A 19,287-nucleotide genomic window follows, 5' to 3' on the forward strand; every position below is an offset into this window, starting at 1 on the left:
CCCCTCAACTGTGCACTGATTACCCACCAGCCACAAACAAGACAAGACTTAACACATCCAGAGCCAAGGAGCCATTCTGGAGAACCAAAGTGAAAACAGATGCTCCTCATTCTGAGTCCGAGGAACAAATCTGAGATGTTGAAGTGGAGCCAGGCTCTTCTACTCCTCCAAACAGAATCATCAGTGAATACATATGATATTCTAAAAACAAAAGCCACACCATGAGCTTGAACTACAATCAATGTGAAGACTTCCCACGGGAAGCCCTGATGGGATTTGGACCAGGCTTTAAAAGCTGGGAAAGAATGACTATGCTAAAAGTCAACACTGGATTTCCACCATGAACATGAATCACTTGGCATTTTTAATGGCTAATTTACTGTTTCAGCATATTGGGAGCTGTCTTATACCATAGCTTTATTCTCTAGGGCATTCCTGGAAACTTCAGTCAGTGACCAGGACTTCTTTGGGTTTGATACTGCTCTTCTACACAAAGCAAAAAACCCCTTTGGCTCTTATTAAACAGGAAAACCAGCCAGATTCTTGGAGTTGTCGGAGACAAGACATGGAAGCCACAAGAAATACAGCTTAATATTAAAAAGAAGAGTACCTGTTGCACTGAAGGCCTCTTGTCTTAAATCACAGATTTACACAATATTTTAGCCTTTGATTCACTTGCACAGTTCTCTCCCTTTCATTTCTATACACTACTAAAGATACAGATTTTGAAATCACTATATAATCTTGACTCCTTTCCCAGGAGGAAAGGAGTAAAGCAGCCAGCAGACAAATGCAACTTTGGCTCAACAGAAGATTCACCTTTGCCAGCTCCCTTGGGTTTTGTTCTCCCTATAATATCCATGATCTCCCTTTTCTTTTTCTTTTCTTGACAGAGTAGTTTGGCTAATTTGAAGATAGAGTTAAATGTAATTAACTGCCCCCCTAACAGGACCGTGCCAATTTAATTGGTAAGATTCCCTGTAGGGAAGGCATTTAATTAGAATGATTGAATCCCTTTGAGGAAGCCACTGTCAGTGGTAAACCTAAAAACCTTTGCTCAGCACTTGTACAGCTTTGGTTTTGCATTTTCCCTTCTTTAAATGTTCTTTATTCCTCCAGGGATGGCAGCAAGTCATGCCCCTGTCCCCCAACCATCAAACTCCCCTGGGCTTTAAGCACTGGGCAAAGTCTGGGTACATATTAAAACCAGTGGTAGGACTCTGAAAGAACAGTGTATTGTCCAGACAACCAGATGCTGAACAGCCAGCGTGAACCAGACTCACTAAAATCTGAGTCTGTCAGAAAAAATCTGGTTCCAATTGTGGGTACTCTGTCTTGCTGAAAATGCTGCCACATGTGCTACTGCTGAGCCGCATCATTCAAGAGGGCTTTTAATGTGGAACAACTAAGAGGTAACACAGAGGCACCATTTTAGCATAATTCATGCATCATATTTTGTAATACACTTATAACTCTATCTTCTGCACATCCTTACAGTAGCCATGAGTCTGCCTGTATGTTTTCAGTGCCACAGGCTCTTAGGATTTCTGTACACACATCCACCAGCTGAAAAACAAGTCCACTGCATTCCTGGATTCATTATCACAGCGAGTACAGTCCTAAGAGACTCTCTCTTAGGCAGAAAGAAATTAGAAAGTAAAGTATTACGAAAGAAGCCCAAGAACAACAGAAGTATATGCACAAGTACTGTATCACATGCCCTGGTAACACATCAGATTTCCTGCTCTTCTACCATTGCTCTTCAGTAAAGCTCTTCTTCAAACTCTAGCTAAAACCCCGAACAGCAGGACTGGAGAACACATGCTGGGAATACCACGGCCTTTCAGAGCAAAGGGCAGACCAAAATGCTGCCATGGGACCAGAGATACATTGGCGCTCTGCTGTTATTATAACAGAGCCTAAGAAAACAGTTAAAGTGAGGTCCCACTGTGCAAGGCATCATCTTCACGGGGTGCAAGAATCACCACCTTAAAAACAGTGTAACCAATGGTGCATTGCTGTGAACCCTAAGAGTCGAATTCCCATCAGCAGAACTAGAAAAAGACACTACATCTCCCTGCTCCCACTCCAAGGGCCAAGTGTCTACACCAGAGGGATTTTTGAAGTTGCCTATTTAGCTATAAGCAACAGATTAAGGCCTGAGGTTTTTTAAAGCTTACAGAGCTTTGATGTGAGTTGTTCCAAAATGCTGCAGTAATACTAGGAATATGAATAGGAAGAAGGCTGTGGGGACATTTTCCCTTATGTAAAAATTTATCTGATGCATCAAGGAAGTAATTGGAAACCACTCAAAACCCCTGTAGAGAGAGAAAGTAATTATAAAACCGAGGATGCAGTCTGTGCACTCTGCTGACTGTGACACAGTATTACGAGAAAAGAGAACGCATTATTAAAAAATAGATCAGGCCCAGAGCTGTATGTGCTAGCCAACACATAGACACCATCAGTGATTGTGTGAGTAACCATGGGTCTACTGTAGTAGATGGATTCTGCAGTCTTTACTCAGGCAAGCTATTTTTCATGCCAGCATCTCCAGACAGCATTTTGGCCCAAGTAAGCAACAGCAGAAAATTGTTTATGTACACATGAGCACAGCTGAAGTTCCCCCCAGTCTGTGTGCTCAAGTGTCAGGTGACAACAATCCTCATACGCACCAAACCCACTAATTAGTGATGGATGCAGCAGAAGAACATACAGGCTGGTTTTTAAACAGGTTTTCTTGGTGGACTCTGGCTAGATTATGCTAAAGTTAAAAGAATGACAAAACGTGAGCCATGCGACACCTCTCTGTGCATTAAGAAATGATAGCCCCATCTTACTGGAAGAACTCCTGGTCTGAGATGGTGCTTGTGTGCAAGAGGTGGTTGAGCCCTGCATGTGCAGAATCACTCGAACAGTTCATTTCTCCATCCTTTCCCTGCTTGGAGGCACTGAGCCGGAAGAGGCTGGAGCAACGCAGGGCAAGTTCCAAAGCATCCAGCCAGCATCGGCCTGTGAAAACAAAAGGAATTATTTAAGCACAGGAGAGTAAAAAAGACAATTCATGCATTGCTTCTTAAAAGCTTGTTGCCTGGGAGTAAAGCTCATTAGAATTCAGGAAGTCATTGTGTACAATAACCTATCTTTCATATACATAATCCCTAGGTTATCTTGCCAGAAATGGTGTGTTTTAGTGGCTGCATGAGTGGTACATCTGCACAGGTAAATACAGTGGGAAGCTGTCCTGGTTTCGGCTGGGATAGACTTAATGTTCTTCCCAGCAGCTGATTTAGTGCTGTATTTTGGATTTATAATGAGAATACTGTTGATAACACACTGATGTTTTAGTTGATCCTAAGTACTCAAGAACTTTTCAGTTTCACGTGCCCTGCCAGGTGCACAAGAAGCTGGGAGGGGGCAGAGCCAGGACAGCTGACCAAAACTGGTCAAAAGGATGTTCCACATCATATGACACCATGCTCATTATGTATTTTTGGGGAGGGAGAAGGAAGAGTAGGATGTGTGGAGTTACAGCATTTGTGTTCCCCAGTAACCACTATATGGGATGGAGCCTGGCTTTGCTGGAGATGGCTGAACACCTGCCTGCCACTGGGAAGTGGTGAATAAATTCTTTGTTTTGCTTTGCTTGCCTGTGTGGCTTTTGCTTTACTTATTAAACTGTCTTTATCTCAACCCACGAGTTTTCTCACTTTTACTCTTCTGACCCTCTCCCCCATCCCATCTGGGGTGAGTGAGCGAGCGGCTGTGTGGGGCTTAGTTGCTGGCCGGTGGTAACCCACAACAGAAGCTCACTCCAACTCCCTCTGCCCTAATAGCATCTCTTCCTCTGAACTCCCACAACCTGTTCACATCCCCTTTTGCCTCTTTCTGATTTAGTTCAAAACTCAGGAAATGTGTACAGGTACGGTCCTTTCAAACCACCTAGCAGCTCATGTTTGCAAGCAACACACCCTAATAACACGTTTGGCATTTGGCATCCCCACGACGCGCACTCCCCAATGGCAGGGAGACACCAGGGCACTGCGCCGCGCAGGACAGGCCCCTGCTTGGTGTGGGATCACTGAACCACAAGCCGGCTCGAGCATCCCAAAAGGGTGTAGTGCTGCAATAACAATCTCTCGGAACAAGAACCAGGCAGATCAATACTTGCCAGACTGATTAAGACTAGACACAGTTGCTTGTCAGGCTGTTTATTTTTCCTCTTTCTCTGTATTTTTTTCCCTTTTCTCTATTCCTTCTCCCTGCCCAGTCCACCAGACAATCTGGGTGGAGCATCAGTTTTCCTTATCTTGTCACAAAAAAATCTTTACCTGAAGGGTCTACTTTGTAATACCAGAAACTATAAGCATGACACAGAGATGAGACAAACCACAGTTCCCACACACAGCCTCATTGGACTTTTTTAAGGCCTGCATAGGTCCCACAGGCAGACAGCAAAGGAAAATCACAGCAATCCATACGGACCATTGGCTCCTTTTGCAATGATCCATACAAGTCCGCAAAGCTGTTTGTTAGCGTAAAAGCCAAATCACCACAATGCTGGAGTCACTGTGTTCTGGGAAGCATCTGAAAATAGCCTGCTTCTGTAGCGCAGTCATTAATGAGGCCAAGACACCTGCAAATTGGCTGAACATTCAAGAACTGAGGTATCAAGGGAGTTATCCTCTAATTTCAAGCATGTAAAACAGAGCTCTTCATTACACTCCTCAGAATATATTTTCCAATAATGAGAAGTGTGCTTCAGAGGCAATGAAGAAAACAAGGGTTTTGCTCTAGCAATGGCAAGTGTTACAAATAGGTTTTCCCTGGACCACATGCATTCTGAGGTCCCATTTGGGAAATGCTTCCATTACACTCAATTCCATCACACAGCATCAAGCGCATGCATAAATCCCACTGGGATCCTGCTCTCTTGTGTGTAATTCCCATCTATTTCTATATGACCAAAATTTGGCTCTATAAGAAGGTCAACGTGAGTTTTTAAAAAATCCAGGAGATATGTCTACAAAGAAACGTTTAAAAAACTTGAGTATCTTTTAGTTGTTGCTTTGGAACAAAGCTGCAACCAGTAAATGCGAGAAAAATACCCCAAACTTTGAAGAATTGCACTTGAACAGTGATCCACAAGCATCACAGAACCCCGTCATTTATTCTAATCTCATCCCATAAATTCCTTCAGCATCAGCTTACAATTTAATAATAAAATCACACATAATGGTTAATAAAAGATTAAGAAGGTTGAAGGCTGTTGGAATTGATTTCACACTATTTTGTATTTAACAAATATTCTTGCATTAAGGCTTTACACGTAGAGATTTATTCCCTTCTCGCCATGACGAGGATTTGCATGGATAACCCATTAGAGTTAATGGCTGCGCTGAGCACAAATCCAGTCCCTCCTACATATCCCCTCTCCCTCAAACACATCAAGATGAAAACCTGTTTCAGGTTATTCTGTACAAGGGAGCACATTCCTGTTTAGGCTCAGCTCCTTCAGCTTTCTCTTTACCTTTGGTTTTCTTTTCAAGTTCTGCAGAATGAGGACTGCATGATTTGACATTTGTAAATGCTGCATATGTCAAGATATTTTTGCATTCAATGAGCTTGTAAAATCAGGTACTTTGATAGGTAGCTTGATTTGTAGCAGCATGAGCACTTTGGAGCAGTAACAGGGCTACAAAGATGATTAGGGGTCTGGAGCATCTTTCTTTTGTGGAGAGACTGAGAGAGCTGGGTCTGTTCAGCCTGGAGAAGAGAAGACTGAGAGGGGATCTCATCAATGTTTATAAATATCTCAAGGGTGGGTGTCAAGAGGATGGGGCCAGACTCCTTTCAGTGGTGCCCAGTGACAGGACGAGGGGCAATGGGCACAGACTGAAGCACAGGAGGTTTCATCTGAATATGAGGAGAAACTTCTTTACTTGGAGGGTGCCAGAGCCCTGGAACAGGCTGCCCAGAGAGGTTGTGGAGTTTCCTTCTCTGGAGACATTCAAAACCCACCTGGACACATTCCTGTGTGATCTGCTCTGGGTGAACCTGCTTTAGCAGGTGGGTTGGACTAGATGATCTCCAGAGGTCCCTTCCAACCTCAGCCGTTCTGTAATTCTGTGATGGGGATCAGCTCCTCAGTCCCCTGGAGCACTCACACAAAGACACCTTATGATGGTTACAGCAACGCACTGGCTATGTTTACGCTTTCTAACAAGGGTGGCAAGGGTGACCCCAAAGTTCCCTTCAGCCATGTCGTTCTCTGGGTCTGCAGGCAGAGCAGTCCCCACTGGCTGTAACCCTGTCACTGCCACTGGTATTCACTGGTACTGACATGGTACTTACAGGCTTGGTCAAACCTTTGGACTTGTCCACCATATTACCAGAGGAAATTTCTCCATAACATATCTAGGATTTTTATCTCTTTGGGTAACTCCCTGGAAAGGGTTATGAGTAACTTAAATCTTTTTTGAAACCTTATTCATGGAGCCTAAATTAAAAACAAAATTTTTTAAAAAAATCTGATTTTCCAAAGCAGAGACACAAAGCTCTAGAGGAACTTGCTGTGCATTAGCAGTCAGCGTTACTTGTGCCCCACAGAACACAGAAATGGAATCAGTGTTTGCCTTTGTTTCCATTTCTAACAGAAACTGAGTTCAACGGAGGCACAGAATCCTCAAGCTAAGAAACGGGCCTTCAGCCATCAGGTGGTGCTGTGAATCCAAACAAATACATGCCACAAAACCAGATGTAAAATCTACGATTTCCTCTGCAAATGAAAAGGTTACATTCTCTGCAAGTCAACAGTGTGTTAATTGCAGCACAACACCATAAAATTATATCCTCTCAATTTCAGGGATTGCACACAAGATAAACGTATTTCATTGCTAAAGGACTACATAAAATGTTTTTACATTTGAGTGATCCTGCTACTGAGCAATATTCTTCTTTATTGTGAAGATGATACAAAAATGCTAGCATTTGGATTACTTAATTGCTTGCCTGACAAGTCTACTCACTCCCTCAGGAACTGCAGAAGGGGAAAAAACTACGTGGTCACATAATTAAAGGCTGTCATCTACAGTCACGGCAGTCTGCATGAAGCCTTCACGGTTACCTTAATTCTCACATTTTTTGAGTGGTTGACTCAAGTTGGTTTTTTTTGTATACAAGGTAATTAGATCGGTGAAGGATGCAAAATGTGGGTTCCTTCAGAGAGGAAAGGCAGCCCAATATGATGTGTACAAAGGAAAAGAGCTGCGAAAGAGTTACAACAGTAATATTTCAGAAGGTTGCAGGTTTTAGAAGCTGCAATGTAAAACATTGCGATCAGTTATCAGTTATAATTTTCCACAAATTGTGGCTTAAAGCAAGCATATGTTTAAATTCTGAAGGAAAACCCAAGAGTATATTGTTAGCCTATGGCAGAATCTCCCCATAGGCTTTTAAGCTCTTTTTATATCAAATAATACATTACTCTATCCATTGCAATGATTACTTTTGCACAGTTTCTGCAGAGGTCACGTCTCAAAAACACCTGCATTACCTCCTCCTGCTTGGGAGCTGGGAACTAAGTATTCCCTTTCAAATGTTATTTCCAAGATTGACCTTTTCTTCATTGTATTTAGTATTTTGTCACTGACTTCCAAGGGGCAGCCCACAGAGTAAGCTCTGGCTCTTACCTGGGCTGTGGAAGGGGAAGGATGGAAGAGGGAGAAAGTAAAACAGCCCATCTACACATAACACTCCCATGTATCTAACAAGCCACATACAAGGGTTTACAAAACTCAGCAACAGAAATCTTTCATCCAAGCTAACAGAGTTCTCAGTGAGGATAATAACTGACAGAAATGACACCCCACCCAGAGAAGATCCCCAACTCTGATGTTCAAAGCCCAGCTAGCTCATCATACTGACAGCCAGCACGAGGAGGGCATTCCACATCATCCCTTTTTCGGCACCTGAACTGGTCAGGTGGGTGGGTTGCTCAGCCACCTTTGGCTCCCTCCAGGAATGATGAGGAAAGAGTGAGACTCTTTGACAAGGCTGTTCCTAAGGCACCAGAAGTGGATGTCCTACCAGAGCGCTAGAGCTAGCCTGGGTTTCTGCTCTCTTTTGTAGCAACCTCCCTCCTTGCACTGATCATGAGTTTCAATATCCGCTCCCTACATCGCTTTAGCAAATGATGATCACAGCATTTGGCACGTGACAGATGTCCCAGGGATGTGGGATGTCAGAAGAACACATCTGCACATCACTCAGATGTGCTCACTGAAAAAAAAAAAGATGAAACAGAGTTGTCACCCCTAAGTAGGCCTGCAACCTTTTTTCTCTGTAAAATGACAAGAGTCATCAGTGACAATTTGAAAAAGAAAACTCATTGAAAAATCAGTTAAACACAGCTGGGTTCCAAAGTTCATTCCTTCATGAAAGGTTTGGGAAAAAAAAAGCTAATACAGGATGTGTGTTGCCTTGACTTTGCAAAAACAAAGCCAAATGTGCAGCCCACATATGGTTTGAAACCTTCCGTATGCTTTCTCCAGGCCTTTTTGGCTCAGCAGGCTGGAAAAGCACCTTGTGGTCCTTTGAGATGACTCCTGCAGTACAGCTGAGCAACTGGGAGTCACTGCGGCTCCTTGCAGGACGCTTCTCGGGTCCGCTGGGCGCTGCTGGCACCGTGCGGAGACCTGGAGGCTGCAAAGCTGAACAGGAGCAGGCATGTGCTCACACCAGCTCCTCACACACAAAAGGAAATACTAAAACCAAGTGACAAAAAATTCCTTCTCTTCCTTGGAATTAAAAAAAAAAGAAACCCACAACACACACCAAACAAACAAGCAAAACAAACAAACAAAACAAAACAAAACAACAAAACAAAAAATTTCCATCCTGATGTGGAGTAGCTCTGGATCATTTATCGGAGGGCAGGAAGTTGACAGTGGTGTTTTGGAGCCAGGTTTTAATTTAGATCCTCTCCCTGTCTGTTGAATGTTAAGCAGCGGAGTTACAGAAAGCCACTGATATTACGCCTACTGCTGCATCACAGAGGGTGATCCAACATACCCGTAGAGAGTTTTCTTAGCTGCACAATAAATAAATAAATATAATAGCAATTGTGGGGAAATCAAAAAGGATGGCATTCCTCCCAAATTACTCTCTCCCCCAAAGAAAAAAATATTTTTGGACTCACCCTGAGGTAGAATCTTTTAATGATTTTTTTCCCTTTTCCATGAAGATGAAAGGAATTTTTCAGAGACTAAAAAGTATTTTTCCCTGATAAATCAAAGGTATGGGCGTGGGGGTTTTTTTAATTTTTATTTTTAATGATTTTGAGGGTAAGATATGAATATCTGTTATCTTTGAACATGGAACATTTTTTAAATTTTGTTTTTCTCCTTTTGTGTGAGGAAAAAAGATGGCTCTTGCTGCTATGACAGGTCTTTTTTTTTTTTTTTTACTTAATTTGGATCAATTTATGAATTCTTATTAAAAAAAAAAGGTCACGGGATAGCTGTTTCAAGCTTCTGAGCTCATTTTGCCATTTTGCTTTCAGTGAAACCCAAACCAACCCAAACCAAACCAACAAAAAAACCACAAAACACAAAAAACCCCAAACAACTGAAGTTTGCTTACGCTGCTAACCTAGGCTCAGTTCAAGAAATAACTTGAGTTTGTCCTAGTCTTCAAACAGATCTAAATTTACAACAATATCCCCCAGGAAAAAAAAAAAAAAAAAAAAAAAATCACAAAAAACCAAACCACTCACAACAAAACACACACACACACAAAAACACACTAAAAACCCTCAAGAAAACAGGCAGTACTAAAACTGCTAAGCTATTCAGCTTTGCAATTCTTAACAGTCACCATCATTCACCTGGAACAACTCATAATTTAACGTGTCAAGACTATTTGCCACGTTTTGCAACAGCTGATCACAGCAGAGCCAGCCAACCTTCTCTCAGCACTCACCAATAACAAAAATCTGCTCAAGATGAAATCACATTGTTGCACATCGAAATCTCGGTCTGCGACTACACTTCTTTTCCATTGCATTCCTGTAGCTGTAGAACAGCTGGAATGAATCTCTTGCCAATTAAGACTTCAAAAGCCTCACACCCAGTAACCATACATTCCTCCAGAGAGGCATCACTGAGGGAATATTATTCTTCTTGAATTATTAAAGTAATCCAGCTTTTGGCCTCGTGCCTCACACTTACAAGATAGATGCTTTTAAAAATCAACCTGACGTAGACTGTTACCTGGAAAGATTGAATTCTTGCTCAAGTGCACACAAATCACGAATGATGAGGAAGAGGCTGATTTGGTTCAGTCAGTGCACGTTAAGGTCATCGTATTCAGCTGACTGCTTATTTTGCTGTACCACTTGGATGCCTGCGTGCATGGCTTCTTACACTTCAGCTGTCAAGATGCAAGGATGCGATCTCTCAGCTGCAGGTACAATTTATGCACTGAGCTAAATGAAATCTGGTTGCAAATGCCTGGATTTTAAACTGCTGTGAAAGGTCTAAGGAATATGAAGGGCAGACATAAAGCTAAGAAGGCAATTTCTATTTTTTCCAGTACTGCCAGGATCCAATGATATATTTCATTGTCAACTCGGTTTCAAATTGCAATCTTCCTCCTGTTTCACTGCTTCTGTGCGTGACCCTTATTTCAATAATTTAGTTTCCTCCCCAGATCAGAGCATCAGTTTTGGGGGAAGGGCCAGATGCCTAGCAAAGAAACACCACCACTGTAAGCCAGACCATCAGCATTTCCACACAGCTCCCACATCAGGCCACGGAGACTACCCAAAGCATGCCTGAACGAAAGGACAGACATAAGGAACAAAATTTAAGTGTGGTTTACAATTCCACTGATAAGCCTTTAACCCCTGGTAACCTGCCCCATGGCATCCCCCTGGTAACCCCTTTGGTGGCAGCACCTGTGGCAAGGTGGAGACCTGCACCATGAGATTTAAGCAGGTGACTCAAAACGCTTAAGAGGTCTGGGGCACCAGTTTGGAGGCCTCAAGGGCAGCCCCAGAATGGTCCAGGCAGGAAGCTCGGGACAGGTTTAAACTACTAGTTCTAAGCCTCTCATCAGATAAAGCTGAAATGCATGCACAGTCACTGGTTTGGAAAAAGCACTTTTCTTTTCTGAAACCGGTAAGAAAGAAAGACCCTGTGTTTGTACGGGTTGAGCCCTGTAGGCTGACATGACCTTCCAGATGTCTTTAAAACACATCACAAAGCAGACTGCTGCTGCGGTCTGTGCATGGGAATGCTACTGCAGCTTGGCAGTGGTTCTGCAGGCTGTCCAGAAGTCAGGACCTTAAATCCTACCAACAGTCTGTCACAGATGGGATTCTGACATGCTGAGATAAAAAGTAGGCCATGTAGCTGCCGATCATGATATAGTTGCCTGGATAGCAGAACTGCACATCGAACATATGCCGCAACTCAATATTCCCCAAGAAGTCAAGAGGCCTCCGTCAATTACTGTTAAATCTGCCAAATGCTCTGTGGTTCATTTTCCACTACTAACATGGGAAACTGCATTACGAAGAACACGGTCAGGACACCTCCTCAGAGATGCTGTAGATTCATACAATATCGCATCTATGGAGGAGATGCAAACATACTACAAATATACACTAACATTATGCAAGGGATCAGATTCCACCTGCCCCATTTGTGTCAGCTAGCTTAGCTCATTTTACCTTTATCTCCAGTCTCTCTTGACCATAACTGCATTCTCTACGTTTGTCCAGTGCGTTGAAGAAATGAAGCAAATTCAGGTACACCCTCTTGGAGATGCTTCTTTACAATAGGTGAAGCTATATATCAATCTATAACCATTTCAGTAGTGTCTTCCGGGCTTAAAATCAAATTGTATTAACTGCAAAGTACAAGCCTTAATCTGCTAGAGTTTATACAGTTTTCTTTAACAGTTTCTACTCCTTGTGTCCTTGTCTGCATATGTTTTACACCACCTACTGACACTAACACCATTTCCAAGTCACTCATCTCAGAGTGTGATACCCATGTGTTTGCCCATTTGTCAGCACATCTAGACCGCTCAGTGGAGCAGATGCCCCCAAGCTGCCCCCAGGAAGGCTAACTCACAAACAGATTCACATCCTCCCTCTCCTGCACACGGCATGCTAGTATTTCTGGTGTAATACTATATATTTTTTTTTGTGAAGTCCACCACTAAGTGGACAGATCCCAAAGCTTCACTTCACATTGACTGTCATGGTCACCTCCTCAGACTCTCAGGATCTACCAGACGTAATGTGGACACTCCAAACCTGTGTGAGCGACTCGAGGGCGTTGCTAACGCTGTTCAAGAGCATGTATTATTTCATCCCTAACCAAAGGCCCTAGTTATTTCCTACATACATATTTATGATATTTGATTGACAGGTATTTCAGTTCCTCCTCCTTCCCTTGATCACATTAGTTTTCCATCTGCAGCAAAGGAAGATCATACTAAACCCTAAAGTAACTCTACTTTGATCTGCCTGGCCTCTGCATGCTTCCCAAGAATCTTGGCCAATATCTTGGCTTTAAAAATACGTTTCAGTAACTCTCTATTTTAAGCTCTTATGATACCAGAGACATGTAATAACTCACTGGGCAGAAAGCTTCCCACAGGCATTGAAATACTAAAAATTCTCATGTGCCAGATACGGTCCTTTTTGTGCTTTTTCAGCAAGTGGTGTATGACCCGGACAGAGAGATCACAGCTAGAAAAGTCTTACCTCTGCTGATCTCTTGGGAGCTACTGCTGGCTTGGGAGCCTTTATGGGTAAGGTTAGTTAGAACAAATCTAAAGCTATTCTACTCCACATAAGTGGCCTATGTCAGTTCTCATAAAAAGAGAGAGTAGAAGTGCAGCCACAGGTCTCTTTGCCAGGCTGGCTGTAAGGTTTAATCATTAGGTTTCCACCAGAATGAAAGTTTTCATTTAGAAGATAGCTGAAATGCCAGGAAAAATACTTTATGAGACAGCAATTTGTCCTGACCACACAGAATGACCACATTGGTCCCTTTGTGCATTTTCTAATTAAGTTAATGGAAAGACAAGTTACACAGACCTCTAAGGAAATAATAATTTAGAAAATCTGGGTTGACAGACAGTTGTTGAAGCTACTTGGTTGCCTAAGGACTCTGTAGGATTATTCTGTATATCTATTCTGCAAGCTATCTGTATAACCAAGGTTTGAAATGCCTACAATTTAGTAGCTCTACCCCAACAGCACTTTTTTTTTTTCCCAAGAGAGTATTATATCAATCTATCCCTTTCTAGGCAGGTAATTTTTGGAGCCATGTGAGAATCCTCTATTCCCTTACACAAATAAGCTGTACTGTTCCATAAGCTACAAAAGCATAATATTCAAATAGATGTGCTTGTACGGCTCTATACAAGTTCCACTTATTTTCATATCCTTCACTACACTGGCATATGCAAACAGCTTTCAATGTTGAGCTGGTATCCCTCACTATGAACAGCCCTCCTTGCACAGTTGTAGGAAGAACAGCACCTGTAATGAAAGGTCTCCTCCTATTCTAAGTGCCATGACGAAGGTGCATTTGGCATTGTTCCATTTCCAGCCTTTAGGAGTATGTAAAACTGAAACACTGGACCAGAGGGCTCTGCTTTCAAAGCTCACTACGCTCCATCAAAAAATCCTTGCATATGGGCTACAAGAGCACCCTTGGTGGGGTAAGTGAAAAATAAGCATAAAATGAACAGCCTGGGTTAATTTGCTATGTCAAAAAAAATTACAGTAGTCTGAAGGTCAAATGGAATGAAAACATGTTTTTAATCTTCTTATCTGCTTATAAATCACTGATTTAGGTCCACTAAAGTAATTTAAAGAGATTTGCACATAGCAAACCGGCATGCCTGTTGTATATTAACCTAAATTTACTTTTCATAACTTTGTGAATTCCCAGATGGTATTTTACATGTGGAGCCACCAGTATCTGGGCCTGCTATAGTGTGAACCATGGTACAGCAAGTTGTGGCAGTGGCACATCCCCTGATGAGATCAATGGGGCAGTTCATGGCTCTTTGGCACATCTGTGCCCCACCTGTTGGTACCTTGGTTGGTACCAAGGTGTGGAGAGTCACATCCCCCACCCTGGGGCACAGTGACTCCAGTCACCTCCCCGACTGGGGTAGCAGGAGGGGCAGGACCCTTGGTCAGGGACAGGGTCCTCAGCCAAGGAGGTGCCCAGGCCCAGAGAAGCTGAGAAGCTTTGGGATCATGCTCATAATGACCACAGCCAGATGCGACCAGTCTATAAAATGGGGCCCCACCAAAGACTCCTTTTGATTGGTCTTCTCAGAGCAGCAGGTCTGTGAACAGAGCCCTCCCCTTAGCCTGGGATGCTATCTAAGGAGACTTCCAGGGACTGAATGCCCTTGACTCTTCTTTGGTGAGTGATTTTCCTTCTGCAAAGGAAAAGGGGCAAGTGATTTTTTCCTTCTGGCTACCCTTGAGTGAAAGAGGCCTCTGTTTTTTGTGAATGAGTGCATGCATGCTGTGGATCCTCACTATTCTTATGTGGTCGTACGATAATAGTATCCTCAACTGGTACCCGAACCTGTGTTTTATAATGTTGTTGGAGTGCTAAATAATTTGGATAAACCTCGTTTCTGGTTGGTTTCTCTGCTAAACAGTTCTGGCAAGAATAAAGTCTGTTTGGAGCTTGTTGCCTGCCTAAATTGACTTTTAGGGTATCTCCATGACACAAGTTTACAGGAAATTCTGGTGGTTGAGAGACATATACCAACAGTTCTTCAATATTACTACGTCATTTTCCTCCGGCAGATCTCTACTTAGTGTAAGACTTAGGCAGATAACCCACTGAAGTCCTTGCTGAACTGAGAAAACAGTTAAGCCCCCTCTCATCCCAATTTTGGGATCAAGCCCTTTGATCCTTTAGTATATACTTAGTATGTTTCCCCAGCTACAAGCCTAGGTCCATCTTCCATACATAGGGCCAGAAAGGTGGCTCTTCAGTGAGGAATATGAAATGTGCCTGTAGTTTGCTTGATGTATTCCGGCCATCGCTAACAAACGGCATCTCAAGCTGGGTGAGATGCCATTTTTTCCTTTAGACACCATGGTTTTTTTGCATCAACCTATTTTCTTAACTAGCACAGAGTATGCAGTCTGGAGAAATCAAACAAAGACCAAAACTTACCATCCGATTCAGAGGCTGCTCTGAAAATCAAGTAGCTGCTGGGAAGAGGCTGAGTGATCGAACCAACGTTTTCTCCCTTTGGGCCCTGGAAATGCACACAGACAAAAAGACATAAGTAAGGCACAGAAGATGCAGCGGACTATTCCAAGTCTTTCTACCCTTCCTGGGCAGAGTGTCTATGTTTGTGACAGGAAAGAAAGAAGAAGCAGATGGAGTAATTTAGGGAGACTCATCAGTAATCATGATATTGCTACTGCAGCTCCAAAGCAGTAATGAGCTCTGATGTAAATGGGGCTTGGTCTAACTCAAGCTCAGCCCAAACTGACTGTTTATTCAGATCCTTGGGAATCGAAAAATCTCATTCCTGTAGCCTGGGACAGAAACAGTCGTATACTTGCTATTAGCCATCTTTGTGCAACACCTGAACAGACTGTTCCATGCGGTGCATGCCGAATCCGTCTCCAGCCTGACACACTGGCAATAAAACACCTTTTATGTGTCACCATAGAAGTGGCAGAGCCCACACCTTGTGCTCTAGCAAAGAGGCAATGGCAGATTTTCTGGAAGGAAACAAGGGGGAAACTCCATCCTGCAAACCTGTCTTTGGGAAAGAAGGAGACAGGGAAAATGACAGGCTGAGGACCAAAGGTCTCCCAGCATGGGCACGTGCTGCTGGGTTTCAGCCCTTCACCTCTACATCAGACCCTTTGAGAACCCTTATGCTGTGGTGCCTGGGGTGATGGCCTCTTCAGGCTTTAACAAAAACAGGCTTTGCTTGTTTATGTTGCATTTAGTTTAGAAGCTGTGGAAAAAAAATATTATAGTATCTTGTAAACATCCTGTCACAATCCCTTCAGCATGACCCTCCAGAAATGATTCCCAGAGAAGTAGAGTCCATCTTGGATTAGGAACTTCTCTGAGGAGAACCACACGTTCCCACCTTGATCTTCTCCCTGTTTTCTCCTCTTGAGCTCCAGAAGCTGTTAAGAAAAAGCAGTTCCTGCATCTGGTGAGCACAACTTCATACACTTCATGGCAGAGACTTCACGCCACAACCTGGCTGAAATGGGAAGTTCAACACGACCTGGCAATATGCACTTCCAGCCCAGAAAGCCAACTGTACCCTGGGCTGCATCAAAAGAAGCATGACCAGCAGGTTGATGGAGGTGACTCTCCCCGTCTGCTCTCGTGAGACCCCACCTGGAGTACTGCATCCAGCTCTGTGGCCTCCAGCTTAAGAGGGACGTGGATCTGCTGGAGCAGGTCCAGAGGAGAACCGTGAAGATGATCAGAGGGCTGGAGCTATGAGGACAGGCTGAGAGAGTTTGGGTTGTTCAGCCTGGAGAAGAGAAGGCTCTGGGGAGACCTTATAGCAGCCTTCCAGTATCTAAAGGGGGGCTACAGGAAAGCTGGAGGGCCTTCTTACAAGGGCATGTAGTGATGGGACAAGGGGTAATGGCTTTAAACTGAAAGAGGGTAGATTTAGATTAGATATTAGGAAGAAATTCTTCACCATGAGGATGGTGAGACACTGGAACAGGCTGCGCAGAGAAGCTGTGGATGCCCCATCTCTGGAAGTGTTCAGGGCCAGGCTGGATGGGGCTTTGAGCAACCTGGTCTAGTGGAAGGTGTCTCTGCCCATGGCGGGGGAACTAGATGATCTTTAAGGTCCCTTCCAACCCAAACCATTCTACAATTCTATGAAATAAATGCAAGTCCCTCCTCTTTCTCTCTTGCATTTCAAAGTGATCCAGCCTCCTCAAGTTCCTTCTCTTCCTCACTTCATAACAAGCAACATGAAAGCAGGTTCTTTTTCAAACACGCAGACGTCAAGTCAGAAATAAACATAGAGCAGAAAACATCACCAATCCTCTCATGACCACTATGCCAACTGCAGGGTAGAAAAATCAGTTTTCTCCAGGATCTCCGGGATTTCCTTGAGTTCCTAGAGAATACCACACAATGCTGAAAATCTGTAGGGAAATTTTTGCAGTTTGAGTGTGACTCTCCTCCCTTACATGGGCCTTTATGGTATTCCATCTTGCTCCTTGAAAGAAGGACTTCTTCTTAGCATTAGTTTGTAAGCAGGGAAACTTTGACTGCTACTGAAAACTGCTCCTGTATACAAGTGTCTGGTAGCTAAACGGTGATTTTATCTGGATTTTTGTTATTTAATTCCACTCAGGAAGCCAAAATTTTGAAAGAATGAAGAGTGCAAGCATAGGACAAGTATCAAATTCTATCTATATCTATGCCACGAAGACATGGTGCTGAGAAGGCAAGTATTCAGTCTAGCTTCTTGTCTCCAGATCTGCAGGGCTCTTCTGCTGCCAGGAGAAATTGAGATCCTTGTTACTCACTTCTTTTTCTCCTCCCCTCTCCCACAAGAGGTTCACAAAATTAAGACTGTTTAAAGGCTTAATAGTCAGGACTGGCAAAGCTGAGATTTGATTAGTAAACCAGAGCAGAGCAGCTCAAGACATTACTAGTGAAATTAATGCAATCGGGCATCATTCCCAACGGCATTTTTCCTTTCAGTAGCTTGCAGCTGAGCAGGGTGTTCAAGAACTGTTGATAACACCGTTACTTGTTTTTTCAGTGCAGAAACTGATCTTTGCTCTCTTGGAGGAATAACCTTACAACCAAAATACTAAACATCCAGAGAGATGTTATTACAAAAAAGGAGGAGAGGGGAAGGAGGGAATAAAACAAGGTTTTAACAGACATTTAGGCAAGCGGATAAACACAAGGAGCAGCCAAGTCACTCTGTCAAGGAAATGTATTCAACAGTAAGGCATGCTCATACATGGAGGGGTCTGCTTCCCACAGAAAGGAGAGGAGGCCATAAAAACAAAGTCAGCATCTTCAGAGAGAAATGAGGTTGTGTATCTGTATGGCCGAGATAATGATGCTTACTGTCTCCCAGCCTTTGAGTCTAAGACCTCCAAGACAATGATCATCTCTCACAAAAAGTGAATGTTATCCCTGCTACACTGGGACTCAGAGCTCAGCTGCAGCCTCTGGACAGTACAATTAAGAAACGATCATCTTGTAGTCACTCCTGTCTTTACATTTGATTTGAGACTCAAAAGGCATTATCAAATAGCAGTGGCTGATCAGGCTTTGAAAAATGGAGTGAACTCACACTGTTTCAGATCGTGCGACGAGACATCTAGTCTTGGAGAGACATAAAGCAAAGCTTAAAAAAGGGGAAAAAAACCCTTTTATAAACAGTACTGTAGGTAACTGTGCTGTATTATGGAACAGAACAAACAACTGTAAAAGAAGTGCATAAGCCCATTACTAGAACTCCTTTCTTTAAAGGAACAACTCGAAGCTCTTAAAATAAACAAAATTAAAATTAAACATATTTCTAGATTCAGTGGGTTTGACCCTGACTCATTTAGTGCTCTAAATACGTGCCGGAACAAGCTGCAGTCAATAAAATCTTCCCACACCACACTGCTCAGCTAGCTTCTGAGCAAGCTCAGAGGGAAACACAAACTATTCCAGGACACTAATTTGGGACAGCCGGGCAAACCTTGCCGGCAGACAGCCCTACACTCCCTCTGTGAGACAAGAGGACAGACACTCACACCCTCACACTCATTACTAGGTCGGCATTCTCTGGTCTCTTCCCTGAAGCAGCGTGGGATCACGCTGCCTTCACATGACGGACAAAGTGCCTCTGCAGGACTATTTGGAGCATATGGGGGAAGCTTTTCTTACTGCTGCTTTTGCTGCCGACTGATTTGGAGACCTTGGTGGTTTTGGCCTTGGGTTTACAAAGCCATGGGCAGAGCAAAAAGGTAAGAGGTCTAATCCATTTGCCCTGTGGAGGAGTTTCAGGCTAAAATGCTCAAAAAGCCAGGGAAGCAGCGTAGAATAAAGAACTCTCTCCTCTCAGGGATATGCTTCTAAGACAGCTCTAGAAACCAGAGAGCTTTATAGAAAAAACAGTTCCCTCTGCATATATTAAGCTTTCCACCACAAGGAATGGCCTTACATATTACCTACCTCTCATCTGAAAGGCAACCCAAAATTTCATCCTGCT

The 19,287-nt window shown here is 43.3% G+C and overlaps 1 protein-coding gene across 4 annotated transcripts in view; it reads right to left on the reverse strand.

The window, feature by feature from the left end:
- The window catches only part of OSBPL5 (oxysterol binding protein like 5), a 144,620-nt gene that overhangs the window by 25,128 nt on the left and 100,205 nt on the right, over window positions 1-19,287 (reverse strand). For all 4 annotated transcript variants that reach the window (XM_065635702.1, XM_065635700.1, XM_065635699.1 and 1 more), the window contains 2 exons: window positions 15,234-15,318; window positions 2,841-3,012 (listed from right to left, as the gene is read on the reverse strand). In XM_065635702.1, coding sequence (XP_065491774.1) covers window positions 2,841-3,012; window positions 15,234-15,318 — 257 coding nt within the window. The remainder of the gene's footprint in view (window positions 1-2,840; window positions 3,013-15,233; window positions 15,319-19,287) is intronic.

The sequence above is a fragment of the Caloenas nicobarica genome, chromosome 5 (genome assembly GCF_036013445.1).
Source record: "Caloenas nicobarica isolate bCalNic1 chromosome 5, bCalNic1.hap1, whole genome shotgun sequence".
NCBI classification, from domain to species: domain Eukaryota; kingdom Metazoa; phylum Chordata; class Aves; order Columbiformes; family Columbidae; genus Caloenas; species Caloenas nicobarica.